General features: G+C 41.0%; 2 protein-coding genes across 6 annotated transcripts in view; one reads left to right on the plus strand and one right to left on the minus strand.

The window, feature by feature from the left end:
• LOC144855353 (GRAM domain-containing protein 4-like) overlaps nt 1-1,372 on the plus strand; it is a 100,818-nt gene extending 99,446 nt beyond the window's left edge. For all 3 annotated transcript variants that reach the window (XM_078713189.1, XM_078713188.1, XM_078713190.1), the window contains exon 17: nt 80-1,372. In XM_078713189.1, coding sequence (XP_078569315.1) covers nt 80-298 — 219 coding nt within the window. In that variant the 3' untranslated portion in view covers nt 299-1,372. The remainder of the gene's footprint in view (nt 1-79) is intronic.
• A 311-nt stretch (nt 1,373-1,683) lies between these two features.
• The window catches only part of LOC144855428 (TBC1 domain family member 22B-like), a 33,916-nt gene continuing 9,058 nt past the window's right edge, over nt 1,684-26,541 (minus strand). For 2 of the 3 annotated variants that reach the window (XM_078713287.1, XM_078713286.1), the window contains exons 7-11: nt 25,724-25,838; nt 11,063-11,254; nt 4,110-4,237; nt 3,665-3,760; nt 1,685-3,265 (exon numbers count right to left, since the gene is read on the minus strand). In XM_078713287.1, the coding sequence (XP_078569413.1) occupies nt 3,131-3,265; nt 3,665-3,760; nt 4,110-4,237; nt 11,063-11,254; nt 25,724-25,838 (666 nt within the window). In that variant the 3' untranslated portion in view covers nt 1,685-3,130. Of the gene's footprint in view, nt 3,266-3,664; nt 3,761-4,109; nt 4,238-11,062; nt 11,255-25,723; nt 25,839-26,541 lie in introns of all 3 variants that reach the window. The other variant, XM_078713285.1, reaches the window with a different exon arrangement.

A 26,541-nucleotide genomic window follows, 5' to 3' on the forward strand; every position in this document is an offset into this window, starting at 1 on the left:
CACTGAGCCACAAGCCCTTACACAAATTAATGACTTCAATAAATAATAATTAAAATTTATTTTAATTGTTTTTTTTTAGATAAACCCATTTAACTTTATCCCGGGTTCTGGGATGTCAATTGAGGTTCATGTGTCGTCAGTTGATAAACCTTTCATATTTGGCGCTATCTTGAATCGTGATGAGGTGTTTGCTGAGCTTCTACAGGTGGCTAAATCGGCACAATTGGCATGGTCAAGAGATGCAGGATCTGAGGAAGAGCTTATGCCAAATGAAGATCAAGTGGACGCAATACAATAGGGACTTTTAAATTTGAGTTTACATATATATGAACATTTAGATTAAGTAGACATTTACATTGGGATCTCTAGAGTAGCGCTATTCCATTGTTGGGCCAGGCTTAGGCCAGGATGTGTGTAGCTTAGGCCTAGCCTAGATCCTTGGTTTTCTGAACGAAGGCTGGCGTCCTAGTGATAAGACCTCTCTCTTATGGACACCATGTTAAAGCTGTCATACAATGGCAGCTATCCTCCTGAGCAGCATAGCATAATATGATATCATAATTATTGTAAAAGTTGACGATCTTGTAAATTAACTTTAATATTCATTGTGTTTAATGTAAAACGCTGTGTAAAAAACAAACAAGATTTGCTTGATGCAAAAATACCGTAAATCTTCCAATTGTAACCCTGGAGTATTATTCTTTGATTGTTTTTTAGGGTGGGTTACTATTAGAAGGGGGGTTACTATTACTAATCTTAAATTAGGCACCTGAAACTTTTCTGGTCAGCAACTCATAGCAAAATAATAAAACAGTACGAATAAACAAATTTGATTGTAAACTCAAAAACACTCAATCCTCCCCCACTCCCGAGATCAACATGCATTATCTCCTTATTTTTAAAATATGGCTGCATCATAAGAGTAGTGGGTTATTATTAGAAGATTTACGGTATTACAGCGAAAAGATAGAATAATATAAATTGTTTTCTATAGCTATAGCTAGTTGCTGCATTATTAGAATTGACTTATTTTTCACATTTCTAACCGTTTAAAGACAAAAAAAGTTATCGCAATAGGATCGACCATATATTATTTATTTTTACATTAAATGTAGTTTTTGACCGTAAATTAGATCTAAAAAAACGTAGGGAATGGGGCTTTAAGTAGAAGTGTATGTGTTTCTGCAAACCATAGTCGTAGAACAAGTCTTCTCGAATGAGAACTGTAAACATCTGGCTTGTGAACCCAGTGTCGCGCTAACTAATAATACTACTATGTCCCAATGTGTAAAGGAATGCTAATTTTATATACTGTATTTGATAGAATTTTTAAATGTATATGTTTCTAATGATTATCTGAATAAATCAATAAATGTGGTTAACATCAAAGACATTGTAGTATTTGTTACTGTTGGATGTTGGACGTTGGACGTGAGCTGCGTCCAAGTACAGGTAGACTACATTCACAATGAGTTATGACTTTGAACAGAGGTTAGAGGTCAAAGGTTAGAGGTCAAAGGTCATAGTTCACAGGCATTTAACCTTTGAACTATGAACTTTGAACTATGACCTTTGACCTCCGATACTACTTGGGGGTTGTTACAGACCTGCTACCTATCAACCAATCTACTGCATGTATATCAGGGTACACCACCACAAAAACTACATTTTTCGTCACAAATTTGTCTTTTTTTACTTTTCTTTTATTTTTTTATAATAATGTAATATTCTAATTTAAATACAATTTATACAAGTGGACATGGCTTAACATTTTATGTACATTAATACAACTAATTCATCAATTGACTGATAAAGAAAAGCAATAATACAGAATGTTTATGCGAATCATTGGCGTAATGGCTATGAGCACTCACTAACTAAACCCATGGGCTCAGAGCTGAAGCAGCTTAAATAAGTCATCATTTACTTTTTAAATATTATTGCTTAGATACAGTCGAGTTGACAAAACAAAATTTAAAAGTCAAATTAAAAGCAATTTATATGAAAAAAAAATACATTCAATATTTTGTTAAATAAATTAAGTTGTTAAAAATGATGATTAAACATCATAGCTCCAATCTAATACTTGATTAAATTAATTACGGGTTGATGGCCTTTATAAAAAAAAAATTCATATGATTGTACCTTCAATTTGCGGCGACCGCCGACCTAGTCAATGATTTTCATCAAAGTGAATCCACTTAAAAATGTATTCGGTTTCATATTTGTAATGTTGCAAAACCTTATAATATTCATTTTCGATTCATTCATACTTTTCGATTTACAAAATACAATGTATAAACACATAACTGTTTACAATAAATTATAACCTATTCAGTTCCCAATAGTGGACATACAGTACAGCTTCGTAGCCTACGCATCTTTTGTTCGCGATCCCACGAAAGGTATTGTTTTTGATTGCGATCCCACACGTGATACCACAGGAAGGCGATACTATGAGATGCTTTGTTTTGCTATGCCTCCGATGGAAGGGTGTTAAACATACACCATTGTTATCAGCTATCAAAAGAGAAAAATGCTAGTATAATAACCCACCTTGGATCGACAAATGTACCCCTAAATTACGCCCGAGTAGGCCTACCTAGTCACAGGCCTTGGCTAGGCCCAGAGCCTAGCGATTGTTGATATTAAATATTAATATAAAAATGCATCGTTTCCATTCCATGTGATGTTTAATTTGATTAATTCACAGTGTGGCCGTATAATATTTGTATTGTATTTATGGCAACATTCTGACATATTTAATAGGTTTCATTTATGACAGGCCCATCTAGTTCTACTGCATGCTCTGATTCACATTACAATAGACACGTGACAAAACAATGCCTCTCGTAGGATCGCAATCAGAAACAATGTAGTTTGTAGGATCGTAATCAGAAACAATACCTCGTAGCCACGAATATGAATCGTGTGTTACGTTGCAGTACTTCTTTCTTACCAACACCAACGCCAGGCAACCATAAACAAGTGGAGCAGCTGCTGCGCTATGAACACCATCACTTGAACGGTCTTTGGTTTCCAGTGCATGACTTCTTTTTTATCTTCCAGTAATATAATAAAATACCATTTGTTATGCTAATCTTGTTCTCATCTTAGGATGTTAATAGTTTCATTTACTTTGGTTTAAATGGTTCCTTGCTCCAGAAAATACATATTTTAAACTATAGGCTTCGGCAAGTAATAGTCCAATTTCATTTTCACCCCACTTAGCTGTAGGTAGATTTTGTAGCAGAAGTAATATTCCCTTTAAAAAAAGAAAAACATATTAACATGTTGAACACAATTACATTATAATTTCTAATTTATAGATAAATTCTATGACACACACTCATCATAGAGTTAGAAGCTGAATAGAGTATCACATTGGGAATTCTTATGCGATATATGTATAAGTGTCTGTGTTTTTGCTACTGTTAAGGTAGTACAATGTTTTCAGACTTTGCCTTTGTTGTACGTCCCCGATTTTAATTTTTTATCTTTTTTTTTTATTTTGGTGGAAAGGAAAAATTGTCTGGGATCTCGTATCACAAAAAATGTCTATAATAAAGGACAAATTGTAGATGCAGTATCATCAGACTCATATAGTATTCTTTGCTTTCTCAATTTACAATAACATAAAGATGGACAAACGTCCGGTTCTTACCTGGAAGTCTCTTTGATCTTGAATTTCTTTAGAAAATCTTTGTAGAAATGCTGCACAGACGTACAAATGGAACTCTGCAAAGCCATCCGGTTCACTCTAAAAAAAAATTAATAAAATTGAAATAAAAATCTCTTAATTAGCCGCAAGTATGATCTTGATTAACAGTTTACATGGAAAGGAATTAGTGGTAGACTCTACAGCTCACTATGTCGGTCGGTCAGTTGGTAAACACTAACTAAAATTTGAGCATGCGACTGCAGCCATGTATATGGCCTTGTTTTTAAACATTTCAATTGTATGCTTCAACATTTTTATGGAATAAGTAAATTTAGTATAAAGTGAGCTAGGATGTAAACCAAGCCACACACACACTGTACATGAACATGTTTCACCTACAAGTATTCATTGAGGAATTATAATACTTTTAGTGCAGAATATTGCTTACCATATATGTATCCCAAACACGTATCGTACAATGAAGTGGTAACTCCCTCATAAGCAGATTGTTCATCCAACGATAGGAAAACTGCAAGTATTCCACTAAATTCTGCTCAAGGTGTTTTTGTAAGTGAACTGAAAAAATAAAACACCAAACCATCCAGATTACAAATGCTATATAATCACATCATCAGTAAATTGACTATATTGTTGGTAAATAAACAAAGGCAAACACACGTCAGGAAAGGGCACAGCTACTACAAACACTCACGTCAATTTAGAGTACAGCTACTGCAAACACTCACAGGCCAAGTAAGAGCACAGCTACTGCAAACACTCACAGGCCAAGTAAGAGTACAGCTACTGCAAACACTCACAGGCCAAGTAAGAGCACAGCTACTGCAAACACTCGCATGCCAAGAGCACAGCTACTGCAAACACTCACATGCCAAGTAAGAGTACAGCTACTGCAAACACTCACACGCCAAGTAAGAGTACAGCTACTGCAAACACTCACAGGCAAAGTAAGAGCACAGCTACTGCAAACACTCACAGGCCAATTAAGAGTACAGCTACTGCAAACACTCACAGGCCAAGTAAGAGTACAGCTACTGCAAACACTCACACAGCAAGTAAGAGTACAGCTACTGCAAACACTCACACACCAATTAAGAGCACAGCTACTGCAAACACTCACAGGCCAAGTAAGAGTACAGCTACTGCAAACACTCACACAGCAAGTAAGAGTACAGCTACTGCAAACACTCACAGGCCAAGTAAGAGCACAGCTACTGCAAACACTCACATGCCAAGTAAGAGTACAGCTACTGCAAACACTCATATGCCAAGTAAGAGCACAGCTACTGCAAACACTCATATGCCAAGTAAGAGCACAGCTACTGCAAACACTCACAGGCCAAGTAAGAGTACAGCTACTGCAAACACTCACACGCCAAGTAAGAGTACAGCTACTGCAAACACTCACACGCCAAGTAAGAGAACAGATACTGCAAACACTCACAGGCCAAGTAAGAGCACAGCTACTGCAAACACTCACAGGCCAAGTAAGAGTACAGCTACTGCAAACACTCACAGGCCAAGTAAGAGTACAGCTACTGCAAACACTCACACGCCAAGTAAGAGCACAGCTACTGCAAACACTCACAGGCCAAGAGCACAGCTACTGCAAACACTCACAGGCCAAGAGTACAGCTACTGCAAACACTCACAGGCCAAGGTACAGTACTGCAAACACTCACAGGCCAAGTAAGAGCACAACTACTGCAAACACTCACAGGCCAAGTAAGAGCACAGCTACTGCAAACACTCACAGGCCAAGTAAGAGCACAGCTACTGCAAACACTCACAGGCCAAGTAAGAGCACAGCTACTGCAAACACTCACAGGCCAAGTAAGAGCATAGCTACTGCAAACACTCACAGGCCAAGTAAGAGTACAGCTACTGCAAACACTCACAGGCCAAGTAAGAGCACAGCTACTGCAAACACTCAGGCCAAGTAAGAGCACAGGTACTGCAAACACTCGCATGCCAATTAAGAGTACAGCTACTGCAAACACTCATACGCCAATTAAGAGCACAGCTACTGCAAACACTCACAGGCCAAGTAAGAGCACAGCTATTGCAAACACTCACAGGCCAAGTAAGAGTACAGGTACTGCAAACACTCACAGGCCAAGTAAGAGCACAGCTACTGCAAACACTCGCATGCCAAGAGCACAGCTACTGCAAACACTCACATGCCAAGTAAGAGTACAGCTACTGCAAACACTCACACGCCAAGTAAGAGTACAGCTACTGCAAACACTCACAGGCCAAGTAAGAGCACAGCTACTGCAAACACTCACAGGCCAATTAAGAGTACAGCTACTGCAAACACTCACAGGCCAAGTAAGAGTACAGCTACTGCAAACACTCACACGCCAAGTAAGAGTACAGATACTGCAAACACTCACAGGCCAAGTAAGAGCACAGCTACTGCAAACACTCACAGGCCAAGTAAGAGTACAGCTACTGCAAACACTCACAGGCCAAGTAAGAGTACAGCTACTGCAAACACTCACACGCCAAGTAAGAGCACAGCTACTGCAAACACTCACAGGCCAAGAGCACAGCTACTGCAAACACTCACAGGCCAAGAGTACAGCTACTGCAAACACTCACAGGCCAAGGTACAGTACTGCAAACACTCACAGGCCAAGTAAGAGCACAACTACTGCAAACACTCACAGGCCAAGTAAGAGCACAGCTACTGCAAACACTCACAGGCCAAGTAAGAGCACAGCTACTGCAAACACTCACAGGCCAAGTAAGAGCATAGCTACTGCAAACACTCACAGGCCAAGTAAGAGTACAGCTACTGCAAACACTCACAGGCCAAGTAAGAGCACAGCTACTGCAAATACTCACAGGCCAAGTAAGAGCACAGGTACTGCAAACACTCACAGGCCAATTAAGAGTACAGCTACTGCAAACACTCACAGGCCAAGTAAGAGTACAGCTACTGCAAACACTCACACAGCAAGTAAGAGCACAGCTACTGCAAACACTCACACGCCAATTAAGAGCACAGCTACTGCAAACACTCACAGGCCAAGTAAGAGTACAGCTACTGCAAACACTCACAGGCCAAGTAAGAGTACAGGTACTGCAAACACTCACAGGCCAAGTAAGAGCACAGCTACTGCAAACACTCGCATGCCAAGAGCACAGCTACTGCAAACACTCACATGCCAAGTAAGAGTACAGCTACTGCAAACACTCACACGCCAAGTAAGAGTACAGCTACTGCAAACACTCACAGGCCAAGTAAGAGCACAGCTATTGCAAACACTCACAGGCCAATTAAGAGTACAGCTACTGCAAACACTCACAGGCCAAGTAAGAGTACAGCTACTGCAAACACTCACACAGCAAGTAAGAGTACAGCTACTGCAAACACTCACACGCCAATTAAGAGCACAGCTACTGCAAACACTCACAGGCCAAGTAAGAGTACAGCTACTGCAAACACTCACACAGCAAGTAAGAGCACAGCTACTGCAAACACTCACATGCCAAGTAAGAGTACAGCTACTGCAAACACTCACATGCCAAGTAAGAGTACAGATACTGCAAACACTCACAGGCCAATTAAGAGCACAGCTACTGCAAGCACTCACAGGAGGCCAAGTAAGAGTACAGCTACTGCAAACACTCACAGGCCAAGTAAGAGTACAGCTACTGCAAACACTCATATGCCAAGTAAGAGCACAGCTACTGCAAACAGTCACAGGCCAAGTAAGAGTACAGCTACTGCAAACACTCACACGCCAAGTAAGAGTACAGATACTGCAAACACTCACAGGCCAAGTAAGAGCACAGCTACTGCAAACACTCACAGGCCAAGTAAGAGTACAGCTACTGCAAACACTCACAGGCCAAGTAAGAGTACAGCTACTGCAAACACTCACAGGCCAAGAGCACAGCTACTGCAAACACTCACAGGCCAAGAGTACAGCTACTGCAAACACTCACAGGCCAAGGTACAGTACTGCAAACACTCACAGGCCAAGTAAGAGCACAACTACTGCAAACACTCACAGGCCAAGTAAGAGCACAGCTACTGCAAACACTCACAGGCCAAGTAAGAGCACAGCTACTGCAAACACTCACAGGCCAAGTAAGAGCATAGCTACTGCAAACACTCACAGGCCAAGTAAGAGTACAGCTACTGCAAACACTCACAGGCCAAGTAAGAGCACAGCTACTGCAAACACTCACAGGCCAAGTAAGAGCACAGGTACTGCAAACACTCGCATGCCAAGCAAGAGCACAGCTACTGCAAACACTCACAGGCCAATTAAGAGTACAGCTACTGCAAACACTCACAGGCCAAGTAAGAGCACAGGTACTGCAAACACTCGCATGCCAAGCAAGAGCACAGCTACTGCAAACACTCACATGCCAAGTAAGAGCACAGCTACTGCAAACACTCGCATGCCAAGTAAGAGCACAGCTACTGCAAACACTCGCATGCCAAGTAAGAGTACAGCTACTGCAAACACTTGCATGCCAAGTAAGAGCACAGCTACTGCAAACACTCACAGGCCAAGTAACAGTACAGCTACTGCAAACACTCACAGGCCAAGTAAGAGCACAGCTACTGCAAACACTCGCATGCCAAGAGCACAGCTACTGCAAACACTCACATGCCAAGTAAGAGTACAGCTACTGCAAACACTCACACGCCAAGTAAGAGTACAGCTACTGCAAACACTCACAGGCAAAGTAAGAGCACAGCTACTGCAAACACTCACAGGCCAATTAAGAGTACAGCTACTGCAAACACTCACAGGCCAAGTAAGAGTACAGCTACTGCAAACACTCACACAGCAAGTAAGAGTACAGCTACTGCAAACACTCACACGCCAATTAAGAGCACAGCTACTGCAAACACTCACAGGCCAAGTAAGAGTACAGCTACTGCAAACACTCACACAGCAAGTAAGAGCACAGCTACTGCAAACACTCACATGCCAAGTAAGAGTACAGCTACTGCAAACACTCACATGCCAAGTAAGAGTACAGATACTGCAAACACTCACAGGCCAATTAAGAGCACAGCTACTGCAAGCACTCACAGGCCAAGTAAGAGTACAGCTACTGCAAACACTCACAGGCCAAGTAAGAGTACAGCTACTGCAAACACTCATATGCCAAGTAAGAGCACAGCTACTGCAAACAGTCACAGGCCAAGTAAGAGTACAGCTACTGCAAACACTCACACGCCAAGTAAGAGTACAGATACTGCAAACACTCACAGGCCAAGTAAGAGCACAGCTACTGCAAACACTCACAGGCCAAGTAAGAGTACAGCTACTGCAAACACTCACAGGCCAAGTAAGAGTACAGCTACTGCAAACACTCACAGGCCAAGAGCACAGCTACTGCAAACACTCACAGGCCAAGAGTACAGCTACTGCAAACACTCACAGGCCAAGGTACAGTACTGCAAACACTCACAGGCCAAGTAAGAGCACAACTACTGCAAACACTCACAGGCCAAGTAAGAGCACAGCTACTGCAAACACTCACAGGCCAAGTAAGAGCACAGCTACTGCAAACACTCACAGGCCAAGTAAGAGCATAGCTACTGCAAACACTCACAGGCAAAGTAAGAGTACAGCTACTGCAAACACTCACAGGCCAAGTAAGAGCACAGCTACTGCAAACACTCACAGGCCAAGTAAGAGCACAGGTACTGCAAACACTCGCATGCCAAGCAAGAGCACAGCTACTGCAAACACTCACATGCCAAGTAAGAGCACAGCTACTGCAAACACTCGCATGCCAAGTAAGAGCACAGCTACTGCAAACACTCGCATGCCAAGTAAGAGTACAGCTACTGCAAACACTTGCATGCCAAGTAAGAGCACAGCTACTGCAAACACTCACAGGCCAAGTAACAGTACAGCTACTGCAAACACTCACAGGCCAAGTAAGAGCACAGCTACTGCAAACACTCGCATGCCAAGAGCACAGCTACTGCAAACACTCACATGCCAAGTAAGAGTACAGCTACTGCAAACACTCACACGCCAAGTAAGAGTACAGCTACTGCAAACACTCACAGGCAAAGTAAGAGCACAGCTACTGCAAACACTCACAGGCCAATTAAGAGTACAGCTACTGCAAACACTCACAGGCCAAGTAAGAGTACAGCTACTGCAAACACTCACACAGCAAGTAAGAGTACAGCTACTGCAAACACTCACACGCCAATTAAGAGCACAGCTACTGCAAACACTCACAGGCCAAGTAAGAGTACAGCTACTGCAAACACTCACACAGCAAGTAAGAGCACAGCTACTGCAAACACTCACATGCCAAGTAAGAGTACAGCTACTGCAAACACTCACATGCCAAGTAAGAGTACAGATACTGCAAACACTCACAGGCCAATTAAGAGCACAGCTACTGCAAGCACTCACAGGCCAAGTAAGAGTACAGCTACTGCAAACACTCACAGGCCAAGTAAGAGTACAGCTACTGCAAACACTCATATGCCAAGTAAGAGCACAGCTACTGCAAACAGTCACAGGCCAAGTAAGAGTACAGCTACTGCAAACACTCACACGCCAAGTAAGAGTACAGATACTGCAAACACTCACAGGCCAAGTAAGAGCACAGCTACTGCAAACACTCACAGGCCAAGTAAGAGTACAGCTACTGCAAACACTCACAGGCCAAGTAAGAGTACAGCTACTGCAAACACTCACAGGCCAAGAGCACAGCTACTGCAAACACTCACAGGCCAAGAGTACAGCTACTGCAAACACTCACAGGCCAAGGTACAGTACTGCAAACACTCACAGGCCAAGTAAGAGCACAACTACTGCAAACACTCACAGGCCAAGTAAGAGCACAGCTACTGCAAACACTCACAGGCCAAGTAAGAGCACAGCTACTGCAAACACTCACAGGCCAAGTAAGAGCATAGCTACTGCAAACACTCACAGGCAAAGTAAGAGTACAGCTACTGCAAACACTCACAGGCCAAGTAAGAGCACAGCTACTGCAAACACTCACAGGCCAAGTAAGAGCACAGGTACTGCAAACACTCGCATGCCAAGCAAGAGCACAGCTACTGCAAACACTCACAGGCCAATTAAGAGTACAGCTACTGCAAACACTCACAGGCCAAGTAAGAGCACAGGTACTGCAAACACTCGCATGCCAAGCAAGAGCACAGCTACTGCAAACACTCACATGCCAAGTAAGAGCACAGCTACTGCAAACACTCGCATGCCAAGTAAGAGCACAGCTACTGCAAACACTCGCATGCCAAGTAAGAGTACAGCTACTGCAAACACTTGCATGCCAAGTAAGAGCACAGCTACTGCAAACACACGACAAGAAAGAGTACAAGTACTGCAAACACTCAACACACACTATAATTACCATTTATTCTTTTAATTAACTCCTCCAGCTGTTTCACTTTGGTTTGAATGCCAGGTTGAGCAAATGTGTAGTTGTCTTGAATGCCATCAAGTAGTTTGCTCATACACCAAAACGTGTCAGCTTCTATTACTCTAAGTTTGTCACCGTTGAGTTGCTTTACGTCGTAATCTTCAACCCGCTTTACATTATCACCTGAAAAAAAGTTATACAAATTAGAATGAAACTACACAAGATGGTTTTGTTGGTGAAAGCAAGAGTATCAAGAACGTGAACATTTAGTAGAGGACTGTGATTTGTTGGCGAAAACAAGAGCATCAAGAACGTGAACATTTAGTAGAGGACTGCGATTTGTTGGCGAAAACAAGAGCATCAAGAAAGTGAACATTTAGTAGAGGACTGCGATTTGTTGGCGAAAGCAAGAGCATCAAGAACATTTAGTAGAGGACTGCGATTTGTTGGTGAAAGCAAGAGTATCAAGAACGTGAACATTTAGTAGAGGACTGCGATTTGTTGGCGAAAGCAAGATCATCAAGAACGTGAACATTTAGTAGAGGACTGCGATTTGTTGGTGAAAGCAAGAGCATCAAGAACGTGAACATTTAATAGAGGACTGCGATTTGTTGGCGAAAGCAAGATCATCAAGATCATGAACATTTAGTAGAGAACTGTGATTTGTTGGTGAAAACAAGAGCATCAAGAACGTGAACATTTAGTAGAGGACTGCGATTTGTTGGTGAAAGCAAGAGCATCAAGAACGTGAACATTTAGTAGAGGACTGCGATTTGTTGGCGAAAACAAGAGCATCAAGAACGTGAACATTTAGTAGAGGACTGCGATTTGTTGGCGAAAGCAAGAGCATCAAGAACGTGAACATTTAGTAGAGGACTGCGATTTGTTGGTGAAAGCAAGAGCATCAAGAACGTGAACATTTAGTAGAGGACTGCGATTTGTTGGCGAAAACAAGAGCATCAAGAAAGTGAACATTTAGTAGAGGACTGCGATTTGTTGGCGAAAGCAAGAGCATCAAGAACATTTAGTAGAGGACTGCGATTTGTTGGTGAAAGCAAGAGTATCAAGAACGTGAACATTTAGTAGAGGACTGCGATTTGTTGGCGAAAGCAAGATCATCAAGAACGTGAACATTTAGTAGAGGACTGCGATTTGTTGGTGAAAGCAAGAGCATCAAGAACGTGAACATTTAATAGAGGACTGCGATTTGTTGGCGAAAGCAAGATCATCAAGATCATGAACATTTAGTAGAGAACTGTGATTTGTTGGTGAAAACAAGAGCATCAAGAACGTGAACATTTAGTAGAGGACTGCGATTTGTTGGTGAAAGCAAGAGCATCAAGAACGTGAACATTTAGTAGAGGACTGCGATTTGTTGGCGAAAACAAGAGCATCAAGAACGTGAACATTTAGTAGAGGACTGCGATTTGTTGGCGAAAGCAAGAGCATCAAGAACGTGAACATTTAGTAGAGGACTGCGATTTGTTGGTGAAAGCAAGAGCATCAAGAACGTGAACATTTAGTAGAGGACTGTGATTTGTTGGCGAAAGCAAGAGCATCAAAAACGTCAACATTAGTAGAGGACTGCGATTTGTTGGCGAAAGCAAGAGCATCAAGAACGTGAACATTTAGTAGAGGACTGCGATTTGTTGGCGAAAACAAGAGCATCAAGAATGTGAACATTTAGTAGAGGACTGTGATTTGTTGGTGAAAGCAAGAGCATCAAGAACGTGAACATTTAGTAGAGGACTGTGATTTGTTGGCGAAAACAAGAGCATCAAAAACGTGAACATTTAGTAGAGGACTGTGATTTGTTGGCGAAAACAAGAGCATCAAGAACATGAACATTTAGTAGAGGACTGCGATTTGTTGGCGAAAACAAGAGCATCAAGAATGTGAACATTTAGTAGATGACTGCGATTTGTTGGCGAAAGCAAGAGCATCAAGAACGTGAACATTTAGTAGAGGACTGCGATTTGTTGGCGAAAGCAAGAGCATCAAGAACGTGAACATTTAGTAGATGACTGCGATTTGTTGGCGAAAGCAAGATCATCAAGAACGTCAACATTTAATAGAGGACTGTGATTTGTTGGTGAAAGCAAGAGCATCAAGAACGTCAACATTTAGTAGATGACTGTGATTTGTTGGTGAAAGCAAGAGCATTAAGAATGTGAACATTTAGTAGAGGACTGTGATTTGTTGGTGAAAGCAAGAGCATTAAGAATGTGAACATTTAATAGAGGACTGCGATTTGTTGGCGAAAACAAGAGCATCAAGAACGTGAACATTTAGTAGAGGACTGCGATTTGTTGGCGAAAGCAAGAGCATCAAGAACGTGAACATTTAGTAGAGGACTGCGATTTGTTGGCGAAAACAAGAGCATCAAGAACGTGAGCATTTAGTAGAGGACTGCGATTTGTTGGCGAAAACAAGAGCATCAAGAACGTGAACATTTAGTAGAGGACTGCGATTTGTTGGCGAAAACAAGAGCATCAAGAACATGAACATTTAGTAGAGGACTGCGATTTGTTGGCGAAAGCAAGAGCATCAAGAATGTGAACATTTAGTAGAGGACTGCGATTTGTTGGCGAAAACAAGAGCATCAAGAACATGAACATTTAGTAGAGGACTGTGATTTGTTGGCGAAAGCAAGAGCATCAAGAACGTGAACATTTAGTAGAGGACTGCGATTTGTTGGTGAAAACAAGAGCATCAAAAACGTGAACATTTAGTAGATGACTGCGATTTGTTGGCGAAAGCAAGAGAATCAAGATCATGAACATTTAGTAGAGGACTGTGATTTGTTGGCGAAAGCAAGAGCATCAAAAACGTGAACATTTAATAGAGGACTGCGATTTGTTGGCGAAAGCAAGAGAATCAAGATCATGAACATTTAGTAGAGGACTGCGATTTGTTGGCGAAAGCAAGAGAATCAAGAACGTGAACATTTAGTAGAGGACTGTGATTTGTTGGCGAAAGCAAGAGCATCAAAAACGTGAACATTTAATAGAGGACTGCGATTTGTTGGCGAAAGCAAGAGAATCAAGATCATGAACATTTAGTAGAGGACTGTGATTTGTTGGCGAAAGCAAGAGAATCAAGATCGTGAACATTTAGTAGAGGACTGCGATTTGTTGGCGAAAACAAGAGCATCAAGAACGTGAACATTTAGTAGAGGACTGCGATTTGTTGGCGAAAGCAAGAGCATCAAAAACGTGAACATTTAGTAGAGGACTGCGATTTGTTGGCGAAAGCAAGAGCATCAAGAAAGTGAACATTTAGTAGAGGACTGTGATTTGTTGGCGAAAGCAAGAGAATCAAGATCGTGAACATTTAGTAGAGGACTGCGATTTGTTGGCGAAAACAAGAGCATCAAGAACGTGAACATTTAGTAGAGGACTGTGATTTGTTGGCGAAAGCAAGAGCATCAAGAACGTGAGCATTTAGTAGATGACTGTGATTTGTTGGCGAAAACAAGAGCATCAAGAACATGAACATTTAGTAGATGACTGCGATTTGTTGGCGAAAACAAGAGCATCAAGAACGTGAACATTTAGTAGATGACTGCGATTTGTTGGCGAAAGCAAGAGCATCAAGAACGTGAGCATTTAGTAGATGACTGTGATTTGTTGGCGAAAACAAGAGCATCAAGAACATGAACATTTAGTAGATGACTGCGATTTGTTGGCGAAAGCAAGATCATCAAGAACGTGAACATTTAGTAGAGGACTGCGATTTGTTGGTGAAAGCAAGAGCATCAAGAATGTGAACATTTAGTAGATGACTGCGATTTGTTGGCGAAAGCAAGAGCATCAAGAACGTGAACATTTAGTAGATGACTGCGATTTGTTGGCGAAAACAAGAGCATCAAAAACGTGAACATTTAGTAGAGGACTGCGATTTGTTGGCGAAAGCAAGAGCATCAAGAATGTGAACATTTAATAGAGGACTGCGATTTGTTGGCGAAAACAAGAGCATCAAAAACGTGAACATTTAGTAGAGGACTGCGATTTGTTGGCGAAAACAAGAGCATCAAGAACGTGAACATTTAGTAGAGGACTGCGATTTGTTGGCAAAAGCAAGAGCATCAAGAACGTGAACATTTAGTAGAGGACTGCGATTTGTTGGCGAAAACAAGAGCATCAAAAACGTGAACATTTAGTAGAGGACTGCGATTTGTTGGTGAAAGCAAGAGCATCAAGAACGTGAACATTTAGTAGAGGACTGCGATTTGTTGGCGAAAACAAGAGCATCAAAAACGTGAACATTTAGTAGAGGACTGCGATTTGTTGGCGAAAACAAGAGCATCAAGAACGTGAACATTTAGTAGAGGACTGCGATTTGTTGGCAAAAGCAAGAGCATCAAGAACGTGAACATTTAGTAGAGGACTGCGATTTGTTGGCGAAAGCAAGAGCATCAAGAACGTGAACATTTAGTAGAGGACTGCGATTTGTTGGCGAAAGCAAGATCATCAAGAACGTGAACATTTAGTAGAGGACTGCGATTTGTTGGCGAAAGCAAGATCATCAAGAACGTGAGCATTTAGTAGAGGACTGCGATTTGTTGGCGAAAGCAAGAGCATCAAGAACGTGAACATTTAGTAGAGGACTGTGATTTGTTGGCGAAAGCAAGATCATCAAGAACGTGAACATTTAGTAGAGGACTGCGATTTGTTGGCGAAAGCAAGATCATCAAGAACGTGAGCATTTAGTAGATGACTGTGATTTGTTGGCGAAAACAAGAGCATCAAGAACATGAACATTTAGTAGATGACTGCGATTTGTTGGCGAAAGCAAGATCATCAAGAACGTGAACATTTAGTAGAGGACTGCGATTTGTTGGTGAAAGCAAGAGCATCAAGAATGTGAACATTTAGTAGATGACTGCGATTTGTTGGCGAAAGCAAGATCATCAAGAACATGAACATTTAATAGAGGACTGCGATTTGTTGGTGAAAGCAAGAGCATCAAGAACGTGAACATTTAGTAGAGGACTGCGATTTGTTGGTGAAAGCAAGAGCATCAAGAACGTGAACATTTAGTAGAGGACTGCGATTTGTTGGCGAAAGCAAGAGCATCAAGAACGTGAACATTTAGTAGAGGACTGTGATTTGTTGGCGAAAGCAAGAGCATCAAGAACGTGAACATTTAGTAGAGGACTGCGATTTGTTGGCGAAAGCAAGAGCATCAAGAACGTGAACATTTAGTAGAGGACTGTGATTTGTTGGCGAAAGCAAGATCATCAAGAACGTGAACATTTAGTAGAGGACTGTGATTTGTTGGCGAAAGCAAGAGCATCAAGAACGTGAACATTTAATAGAGGACTGTGATTTGTTGGCGAAAGCAAGAGCATCAAGAACGTGAACATTTAGTAGAGGACTGCGATTTGTTGGCGAAAGCAAGAGCATCAAGAACGTGAACATTTAGTAGAGGACTGCGATTTGTTGGCGAAAGCAAGATCATCAAGAACGTGAACATTTAGTAGAGGACTGCGATTTGTTGGCGAAAGCAAGAGCATCAAGAACGTGAACATTTAATAGAGGACTGCGATTTGTTGGCGAAAACAAGAGCATCAAGAATGTGAACATTTAGTAGAGGACTGCGATTTGTTGGCGAAAGCAAGAGCATCAAGAACATGAACATTTAGTAGAGGACTGCGATTTGTTGGCGAAAACAAGAGCATCAAGAATGTGAACATTTAGTAGAGGACTGCGATTTGTTGGTGAAAGCAAGAGCATCAAGAACGTGAACATTTAGTAGAGGACTGCGATTTGTTGGCGAAAACAAGAGCATCAAGAACGTGAACATTTAGTAGAGGACTGTGATTTGTTGGCGAAAGCAAGAGCATCAAGAACGTGAACATTTAGTAGAGGACTGCGATTTGTTGGCGAAAACAAGAGCATCAAGAACGTGAACATTTAGTAGAGGACTGCGATTTGTTGGCGAAAACAAGAGCATCAAGAACGTGAACATTTAGTAGAGGACTGTGATTTGTTGGCGAAAGCAAGAGCATCAAGAACGTGAACATTTAGTAGAGGACTGCGATTTGTTGGCGAAAGCAAGATCATCAAAAACGTGAACATTTAGTAGATGACTGCGATTTGTTGGCAAAGCAAGAGCATCAAGAACATGAACATTTAGTAGATGACTGCGATTTGTTGGCGAAAGCAAGATCATCAAGAACGTCAACATTTAATAGAGGACTGCGATTTGTTGGTGAAAACAAGAGCATCAAGAACGTGAACATTTAGTAGATGACTGCGATTTGTTGGCGAAAGCAAGAGCATCAAGAACATGAACATTTAGTAGAGGACTGCGATTTGTTGGCGAAAACAAGAGCATCAAGAACATGAACATTTAGTAGAGGACTGCGATTTGTTGGCGAAAACAAGAGCATCAAGAATGTGAACATTTAATAGAGGACTGCGATTTGTTGGCGAAAGCAAGAGCATCAAGAACGTCAACATTTAGTAGAGGACTGCGATTTGTTGGCGAAAGCAAGAGCATCAAGAACGTGAACATTTAGTAGAGGACTGCGATTTGTTGGCGAAAACAAGAGCATCAAGAACATGAACATTTAATAGAGGACTGCGATTTGTTGGTGAAAGCAAGAGCATCAAGAACGTGAACATTTAGTAGATGACTGCGATTTGTTGGCGAAAACAAGAGCATCAAGAACATGAACATTTAATAGAGGACTGCGATTTGTTGGTGAAAGCAAGAGCATCAAGAATGTGAACATTTAGTAGAGGACTGTGATTTGTTGGCGAAAGCAAGAGCATCAAGAACGTGAACATTTAGTAGAGGACTGCGATTTGTTGGTGAAAGCAAGAGCATCAAAAACGTGAACATTTAGTAGAGGACTGCGATTTGTTGGTGAAAACAAGAGCATCAAGAACATGAACATTTAGTAGAGGACTGCGATTTGTTGGCGAAAACAAGAGCATCAAGAACATGAACATTTAGTAGAGGACTGCGATTTGTTGGCGAAAGCAAGAGCATCAAGAACATGAACATTTAGTAGAGGACTGCGATTTGTTGGCAAAAGCAAGAGCATCAAGAACATGAACATTTAGTAGAGGACTGCGATTTGTTGGCGAAAGCAAGAGCATCAAGAACGTGAACATTTAGTAGAGGACTGTGATTTGTTGGCGAAAGCAAGAGCATCAAGAACGTGAACATTTAGTAGAGGACTGCGATTTGTTGGCGAAAGCAAGATCATCAAGAACGTCAACATTTAGTAGAGGACTGCGATTTGTTGGCGAAAGCAAGAGCATCAAGAACGTGAACATTTAGTAGAGGACTGTGATTTGTTGGCGAAAGCAAGAGCATCAAGAACGTGAACATTTAGTAGAGGACTGCGATTTGTTGGCGAAAGCAAGAGCATCAAGAAAGTGAACATTTAGTAGAGGACTGCGATTTGTTGGCGAAAGCAAGAGCATCAAGAAAGTGAACATTTAGTAGAGGACTGCGATTTGTTGGCGAAAGCAAGAGCATCAAAAATGTGAACATTTAGTAGAGGACTGCGATTTGTTGGCGAAAGCAAGAGCATCAAGAAAGTGAACATTTAGTAGATGACTGTGATTTGTTGGCGAAAGCAAGAGCATCAAGAACGTGAACATTTAATAGAGGACTGCGATTTGTTGGCGAAAGCAAGATCATCAAGAACGTGAACATTTAGTAGAGGACTGCGATTTGTTGGCGAAAGCAAGAGCATCAAGAATGTGAACATTTAGTAGATGACTGTGATTTGTTGGCGAAAGCAAGAGCATCAAGAACATGAACATTTAGTAGAGGACTGCGATTTGTTGGCGAAAGCAAGATCATCAAGAAAGTGAACATTTAATAGAGGACTGCGATTTGTTGGCGAAAGCAAGAGCATCAAGAAAGTGAACATTTAATAGAGGACTGCGATTTGTTGGCGAAAGCAAGAGCATCAAGAAAGTGAACATTTAGTAGAGGACTGCGATTTGTTGGCGAAAGCAAGAGCATCAAGAAAGTGAACATTTAATAGAGGACTGCGATTTGTTGGCGAAAGCAAGAGCATCAAGAAAGTGAACATTTAGTAGAGGACTGCGATTTGTTGGCGAAAGCAAGAGCATCAAAAATGTGAACATTTAGTAGAGGACTGCGATTTGTTGGCGAAAGCAAGAGCATCAAGAAAGTGAACATTTAGTAGATGACTGTGATTTGTTGGCGAAAGCAAGAGCATCAAGAACGTGAACATTTAATAGAGGACTGCGATTTGTTGGCGAAAGCAAGATCATCAAGAACGTGAACATTTAGTAGAGGACTGCGATTTGTTGGCGAAAGCAAGAGCATCAAGAATGTGAACATTTAGTAGATGACTGTGATTTGTTGGCGAAAGCAAGAGCATCAAGAACATGAACATTTAGTAGAGGACTGCGATTTGTTGGCGAAAGCAAGATCATCAAGAACGTGAACATTTAGTAGAGGACTGCGATTTGTTGGCAAAAGCAAGAGCATCAAGAACGTGAACATTTAGTAGATGACTGCGATTTGTTGGCGAAAGCAAGAGCATCAAGAACGTGAACATTTAGTAGATGACTGCGATTTGTTGGTGAAAGCAAGAGCATCAAGAACGTGAACATTTAGTAGAGGACTGCGATTTGTTGGCGAAAGCAAGATCATCAAGAACGTGAACATTTAATAGAGGACTGCGATTTGTTGGCGAAAGCAAGAGCATCAAGAACGTGAACATTTAGTAGATGACTGCGATTTGTTGGCGAAAGCAAGAGCATCAAGAACGTGAACATTTAGTAGAGGACTGCGATTTGTTGGCAAAAGCAAGAGCATCAAGAACGTGAACATTTAGTAGATGACTGCGATTTGTTGGCGAAAGCAAGAGCATCAAGAACGTGAACATTTAGTAGATGACTGCGATTTGTTGGTGAAAGCAAGAGCATCAAGAACGTGAACATTTAGTAGAGGACTGCGATTTGTTGGCGAAAGCAAGATCATCAAGAACGTGAACATTTAATAGAGGACTGCGATTTGTTGGCGAAAGCAAGAGCATCAAGAACGTGAACATTTAGTAGAGGACTGCGATTTGTTGGCGAAAGCAAGAGCATCAAAAACGTGAACATTTAGTAGAGGACTGCGATTTGTTGGCGAAAACAAGAGCATCAAGAACGTGAACATTTAGTAGAGGACTGCGATTTGTTGGCGAAAGCAAGAGCATCAAGAACGTGAACATTTAGTAGAGGACTGCGATTTGTTGGCGAAAGCAAGAGCATCAAGAACGTGAACATTTAGTAGAGGACTGCGATTTGTTGGCGAAAGCAAGAGCATCAAAAATGTGAACATTTAGTAGAGGACTGCGATTTGTTGGCGAAAACAAGAGCATCAAGAACGTGAACATTTAGTAGAGGACTGCGATTTGTTGGCGAAAGCAAGAGCATCAAGAACGTGAACATTTAATAGAGGACTGTGATTTGTTGGCGAAAGCAAGAGCATCAAGAACGTGAACATTTAGTAGAGGACTGCGATTTGTTGGCGAAAACAAGAGCATCAAGAACGTGAACATTTAGTAGAGGACTGCGATTTGTTGGCGAAAGCAAGAGCATCAAGAACGTGAACATTTAGTAGAGGACTGTGATTTGTTGGCGAAAGCAAGATCATCAAGAACGTGAACATTTAGTAGAGGACTGTGATTTGTTGGCGAAAGCAAGAGCATCAAGAACGTGAACATTTAATAGAGGACTGTGATTTGTTGGCGAAAGCAAGAGCATCAAGAACGTGAACATTTAGTAGAGGACTGCGATTTGTTGGCGAAAGCAAGAGCATCAAGAACGTGAACATTTAGTAGAGGACTGCGATTTGTTGGTGAAAGCAAGAGCATCAAGAACGTGAACATTTAGTAGAGGACTGCGATTTGTTGGCGAAAACAAGAGCATCAAGAACGTGAACATTTAGTAGAGGACTGTGATTTGTTGGCGAAAGCAAGAGCATCAAGAACATGAACATTTAGTAGAGGACTGCGATTTGTTGGCGAAAGCAAGAGCATCAAGAACATGAACATTTAGTAGAGGACTGCGATTTGTTGGCGAAAACAAGAGCATCAAGAATGTGAACATTTAGTAGAGGACTGCGATTTGTTGGTGAAAGCAAGAGCATCAAGAACGTGAACATTTAGTAGAGGACTGCGATTTGTTGGCGAAAACAAGAGCATCAAGAACGTGAACATTTAGTAGAGGACTGTGATTTGTTGGCGAAAGCAAGAGCATCAAGAACGTGAACATTTAGTAGAGGACTGCGATTTGTTGGCGAAAACAAGAGCATCAAGAACGTGAACATTTAGTAGAGGACTGCGATTTGTTGGCGAAAACAAGAGCATCAAGAACGTGAACATTTAGTAGAGGACTGTGATTTGTTGGCGAAAGCAAGAGCATCAAGAACGTGAACATTTAGTAGAGGACTGCGATTTGTTGGCGAAAGCAAGATCATCAAAAACGTGAACATTTAGTAGATGACTGCGATTTGTTGGCAAAGCAAGAGCATCAAGAACATGAACATTTAGTAGATGACTGCGATTTGTTGGCGAAAGCAAGATCATCAAGAACGTCAACATTTAATAGAGGACTGCGATTTGTTGGTGAAAACAAGAGCATCAAGAACGTGAACATTTAGTAGATGACTGCGATTTGTTGGCGAAAGCAAGATCATCAAGAACATGAACATTTAGTAGAGGACTGCGATTTGTTGGCGAAAACAAGAGCATCAAGAACATGAACATTTAGTAGAGGACTGCGATTTGTTGGCGAAAACAAGAGCATCAAGAATGTGAACATTTAATAGAGGACTGCGATTTGTTGGCGAAAGCAAGAGCATCAAGAACGTGAACATTTAGTAGAGGACTGCGATTTGTTGGCGAAAACAAGAGCATCAAGAACATGAACATTTAATAGAGGACTGCGATTTGTTGGTGAAAGCAAGAGCATCAAGAACGTGAACATTTAGTAGATGACTGCGATTTGTTGGCGAAAACAAGAGCATCAAGAACATGAACATTTAATAGAGGACTGCGATTTGTTGGTGAAAGCAAGAGCATCAAGAATGTGAACATTTAGTAGAGGACTGTGATTTGTTGGCGAAAGCAAGAGCATCAAGAACGTGAACATTTAGTAGAGGACTGCGATTTGTTGGTGAAAGCAAGAGCATCAAAAACGTGAACATTTAGTAGAGGACTGCGATTTGTTGGTGAAAACAAGAGCATCAAGAACATGAACATTTAGTAGAGGACTGCGATTTGTTGGCAAAAGCAAGAGCATCAAGAACATGAACATTTAGTAGAGGACTGCGATTTGTTGGCGAAAGCAAGAGCATCAAGAACGTGAACATTTAGTAGAGGACTGCGATTTGTTGGCGAAAACAAGAGCATCAAGAACATGAACATTTAATAGAGGACTGCGATTTGTTGGTGAAAGCAAGAGCATCAAGAACGTGAACATTTAGTAGATGACTGCGATTTGTTGGCGAAAACAAGAGCATCAAGAACATGAACATTTAATAGAGGACTGCGATTTGTTGGTGAAAGCAAGAGCATCAAGAATGTGAACATTTAGTAGAGGACTGTGATTTGTTGGCGAAAGCAAGAGCATCAAGAACGTGAACATTTAGTAGAGGACTGCGATTTGTTGGTGAAAGCAAGAGCATCAAAAACGTGAACATTTAGTAGAGGACTGCGATTTGTTGGTGAAAACAAGAGCATCAAGAACATGAACATTTAGTAGAGGACTGCGATTTGTTGGCAAAAGCAAGAGCATCAAGAACATGAACATTTAGTAGAGGACTGCGATTTGTTGGCGAAAGCAAGAGCATCAAGAACGTGAACATTTAGTAGAGGACTGTGATTTGTTGGCGAAAGCAAGAGCATCAAGAACGTGAACATTTAGTAGAGGACTGCGATTTGTTGGCGAAAGCAAGATCATCAAGAACGTCAACATTTAGTAGATGACTGTGATTTGTTGGCAAAAGCAAGAGCATCAAGAACGTGAACATTTAGTAGATGACTGCGATTTGTTGGCGAAAGCAAGAGCATCAAGAACGTGAACATTTAGTAGAGGACTGTGATTTGTTGGCGAAAGCAAGAGCATCAAGAACGTGAACATTTAGTAGAGGACTGCGATTTGTTGGCGAAAGCAAGAGCATCAAGAACGTGAACATTTAATAGAGGACTGTGATTTGTTGGCGAAAGCAAGAGCATCAAGAAAGTGAACATTTAGTAGAGGACTGCGATTTGTTGGCGAAAGCAAGAGCATCAAGAAAGTGAACATTTAGTAGAGGACTGCGATTTGTTGGCGAAAGCAAGAGCATCAAGAAAGTGAACATTTAGTAGAGGACTGCGATTTGTTGGCGAAAGCAAGAGCATCAAGAATGTGAACATTTAGTAGAGGACTGCGATTTGTTGGCGAAAGCAAGAGCATCAAGAAAGTGAACATTTAGTAGATGACTGTGATTTGTTGGCGAAAGCAAGAGCATCAAGAAAGTGAACATTTAGTAGAGGACTGCGATTTGTTGGTGAAAGCAAGAGCATCAAGAACGTGAACATTTAGTAGAGGACTGCGATTTGTTGGTGAAAGCAAGAGCATCAAGAAAGTGAACATTTAGTAGAGGACTGCGATTTGTTGGTGAAAGCAAGAGCATCAAGAAAGTGAACATTTAGTAGAGGACTGCGATTTGTTGGCGAAAGCAAGAGCATCAAGAAAGTGAACATTTAGTAGAGGACTGCGATTTGTTGGTGAAAGCAAGAGCATCAAGAACGTGAACATTTAGTAGAGGACTGCGATTTGTTGGCGAAAGCAAGAGCATCAAGAAAGTGAACATTTAGTAGATGACTGTGATTTGTTGGCGAAAGCAAGAGCATCAAGAAAGTGAACATTTAGTAGAGGACTGCGATTTGTTGGTGAAAGCAAGAGCATCAAGAACGTGAACATTTAGTAGAGGACTGCGATTTGTTGGTGAAAGCAAGAGCATCAAGAACGTGAACATTTAGTAGAGGACTGCGATTTGTTGGCGAAAGCAAGAGCATCAAGAAAGTGAACATTTAGTAGAGGACTGCGATTTGTTGGTGAAAGCAAGAGCATCAAGAACGTGAACATTTAGTAGAGGACTGCGATTTGTTGGTGAAAGCAAGAGCATCAAGAACGTGAACATTTAGTAGATGACTGTGATTTGTTGGCGAAAGCAAGAGCATCAAGAACGTGAACATTTAGTAGAGGACTGCGATTTGTTGGTGAAAGCAAGAGCATCAAGAACGTGAACATTTAGTAGATGACTGCGATTTGTTGGCGAAAGCAAGATCATCAAGAACATGAACATTTAGTAGAGGACTGTGATTTGTTGGCGAAAGCAAGAGCATCAAGAACGTGAACATTTAGTAGAGGACTGCGATTTGTTGGCGAAAGCAAGATCATCAAGAACGTGAACATTTAATAGAGGACTGTGATTTGTTGGCGAAAGCAAGAGCATCAAGAACGTGAACATTTAGTAGATGACTGCGATTTGTTGGCGAAAGCAAGATCATCAAGAACATGAACATTTAGTAGAGGACTGTGATTTGTTGGCGAAAGCAAGAGCATCAAGAACGTGAACATTTAGTAGATGACTGCGATTTGTTGGCGAAAGCAAGATCATCAAGAACGTGAACATTTAATAGAGGACTGTGATTTGTTGGCGAAAGCAAGAGCATCAAGAACGTGAACATTTAGTAGAGGACTGCGATTTGTTGGTGAAAGCAAGAGCATCAAGAACGTGAACATTTAGTAGATGACTGCGATTTGTTGGCGAAAGCAAGAGCATCAAGAACGTGAACATTTAGTAGAGGACTGTGATTTGTTGGCGAAAGCAAGATCATCAAGAACGTGAACATTTAGTAGAGGACTGTGATTTGTTGGCGAAAGCAAGAGCATCAAGAACGTGAACATTTAGTAGAGGACTGTGATTTGTTGGCGAAAACAAGATCATCAAGAACGTGAACATTTAGTAGAGGACTGCGATTTGTTGGCGAAAGCAAGATCATCAAGAACGTGAACATTTAGTAGAGGACTGTGATTTGTTGGTGAAAGCAAGAGCATAAAGAACGTGAACATTTAGTAGAGGACTGCGATTTGTTGGCGAAAACAAGAGCATCAAGAACGTGAACATTTAGTAGAGGACTGCGATTTGTTGGCGAAAGCAAGAGCATCAAGAAAGTGAACATTTAGTAGATGACTGTGATTTGTTGGCGAAAACAAGAGCATCAAGAACATGAACATTTAGTAGAGGACTGCGATTTGTTGGCGAAAACAAGAGCATCAAGAACGTGAACATTTAGTAGAGGACTGCGATTTGTTGGCGAAAACAAGAGCATCAAAAACGTGAACATTTAGTAGAGGACTGCGATTTGTTGGCGAAAACAAGATCATCAAGAACGTCAACATTTAGTAGTAGCAATTTGTTGGCATAAAAAGTTAACTAAAGAAGTTAACTAAAAAATGAGTGCCGTTTGGTTGAGCCCGGCACAAAGGGACTTTAAGGGAAGATGACATTTGTTGTATGTGTAATATTCAGTCTAAACCACAATTTGATTATGAATCCATTATCTGTTTCTCCTCAATGCAAAAAAAAAAGAATTACATTTGTTACACTTACCTAAATATTCAGATAAAAATACTACAAAAAATGGTGTGACTAGATCATTGATTCCTTGGACGTAACCGCTCGCTGGATGACGGATTGCCCAAATGTATAATATCCTTTCAAATATCTAAGAAAAGTATTGAAATAATATTGAATAGTATTGAATATTGAATAATAATAATATATTGAATATACGTCAAGCAAAACAATAACACAATTGAATATATAGTAAAATACATGTATAGTAATAAAGTTAACTTTCCCAATACACCTTTGGGCTGGTCTAATAAGTCTGGTTTTATGGAAAGTCTGGTATTTGGAATGTGTTTTTGATGGTAAAAAAGAATTTGGGACCTTTTGGACCTCAAGAAAGGTCTGGTTTTGGGAAAGGGTCTGGTTTTGGGAGAGTATCTGGTTTTTGGAGAATCCGGTATTGGGAGAGTTGACTGTAGTACATTTTATGAACTTTATTTGCGAGAGTGTAACATATTATATTTAACCAAGATACTACAGTGTCCTATCATGTATACAAAATAATATGAATTAAGAATAATCTAAAAATTAAGAACTAAGAAATGTAATAAAAGATGAACCCTCAACCACAATTTTGAACAAAATAAAATCACTTGCTGTCGTAAACTTTACCACATTCTCCATCTTTGTGTCCAATATTTCGGGTTAATTGTGTTTTTTTTATTGTTAAAACACAAACATAACATAACAAATTTAGTGAAACAAAACAAAAACACCAAAAATATATATAAAAAGCAAGCATGCATGCAAAGTGGGGTACATTTAGGCTCCTGTGTAGGATAAGGAGGAGTAAGGGT

The sequence above is a fragment of the Antedon bifida genome, chromosome 11 (genome assembly GCF_963402885.1).
Source record: "Antedon bifida chromosome 11, ecAntBifi1.1, whole genome shotgun sequence".
Taxonomy (NCBI): domain Eukaryota; kingdom Metazoa; phylum Echinodermata; class Crinoidea; order Comatulida; family Antedonidae; genus Antedon; species Antedon bifida.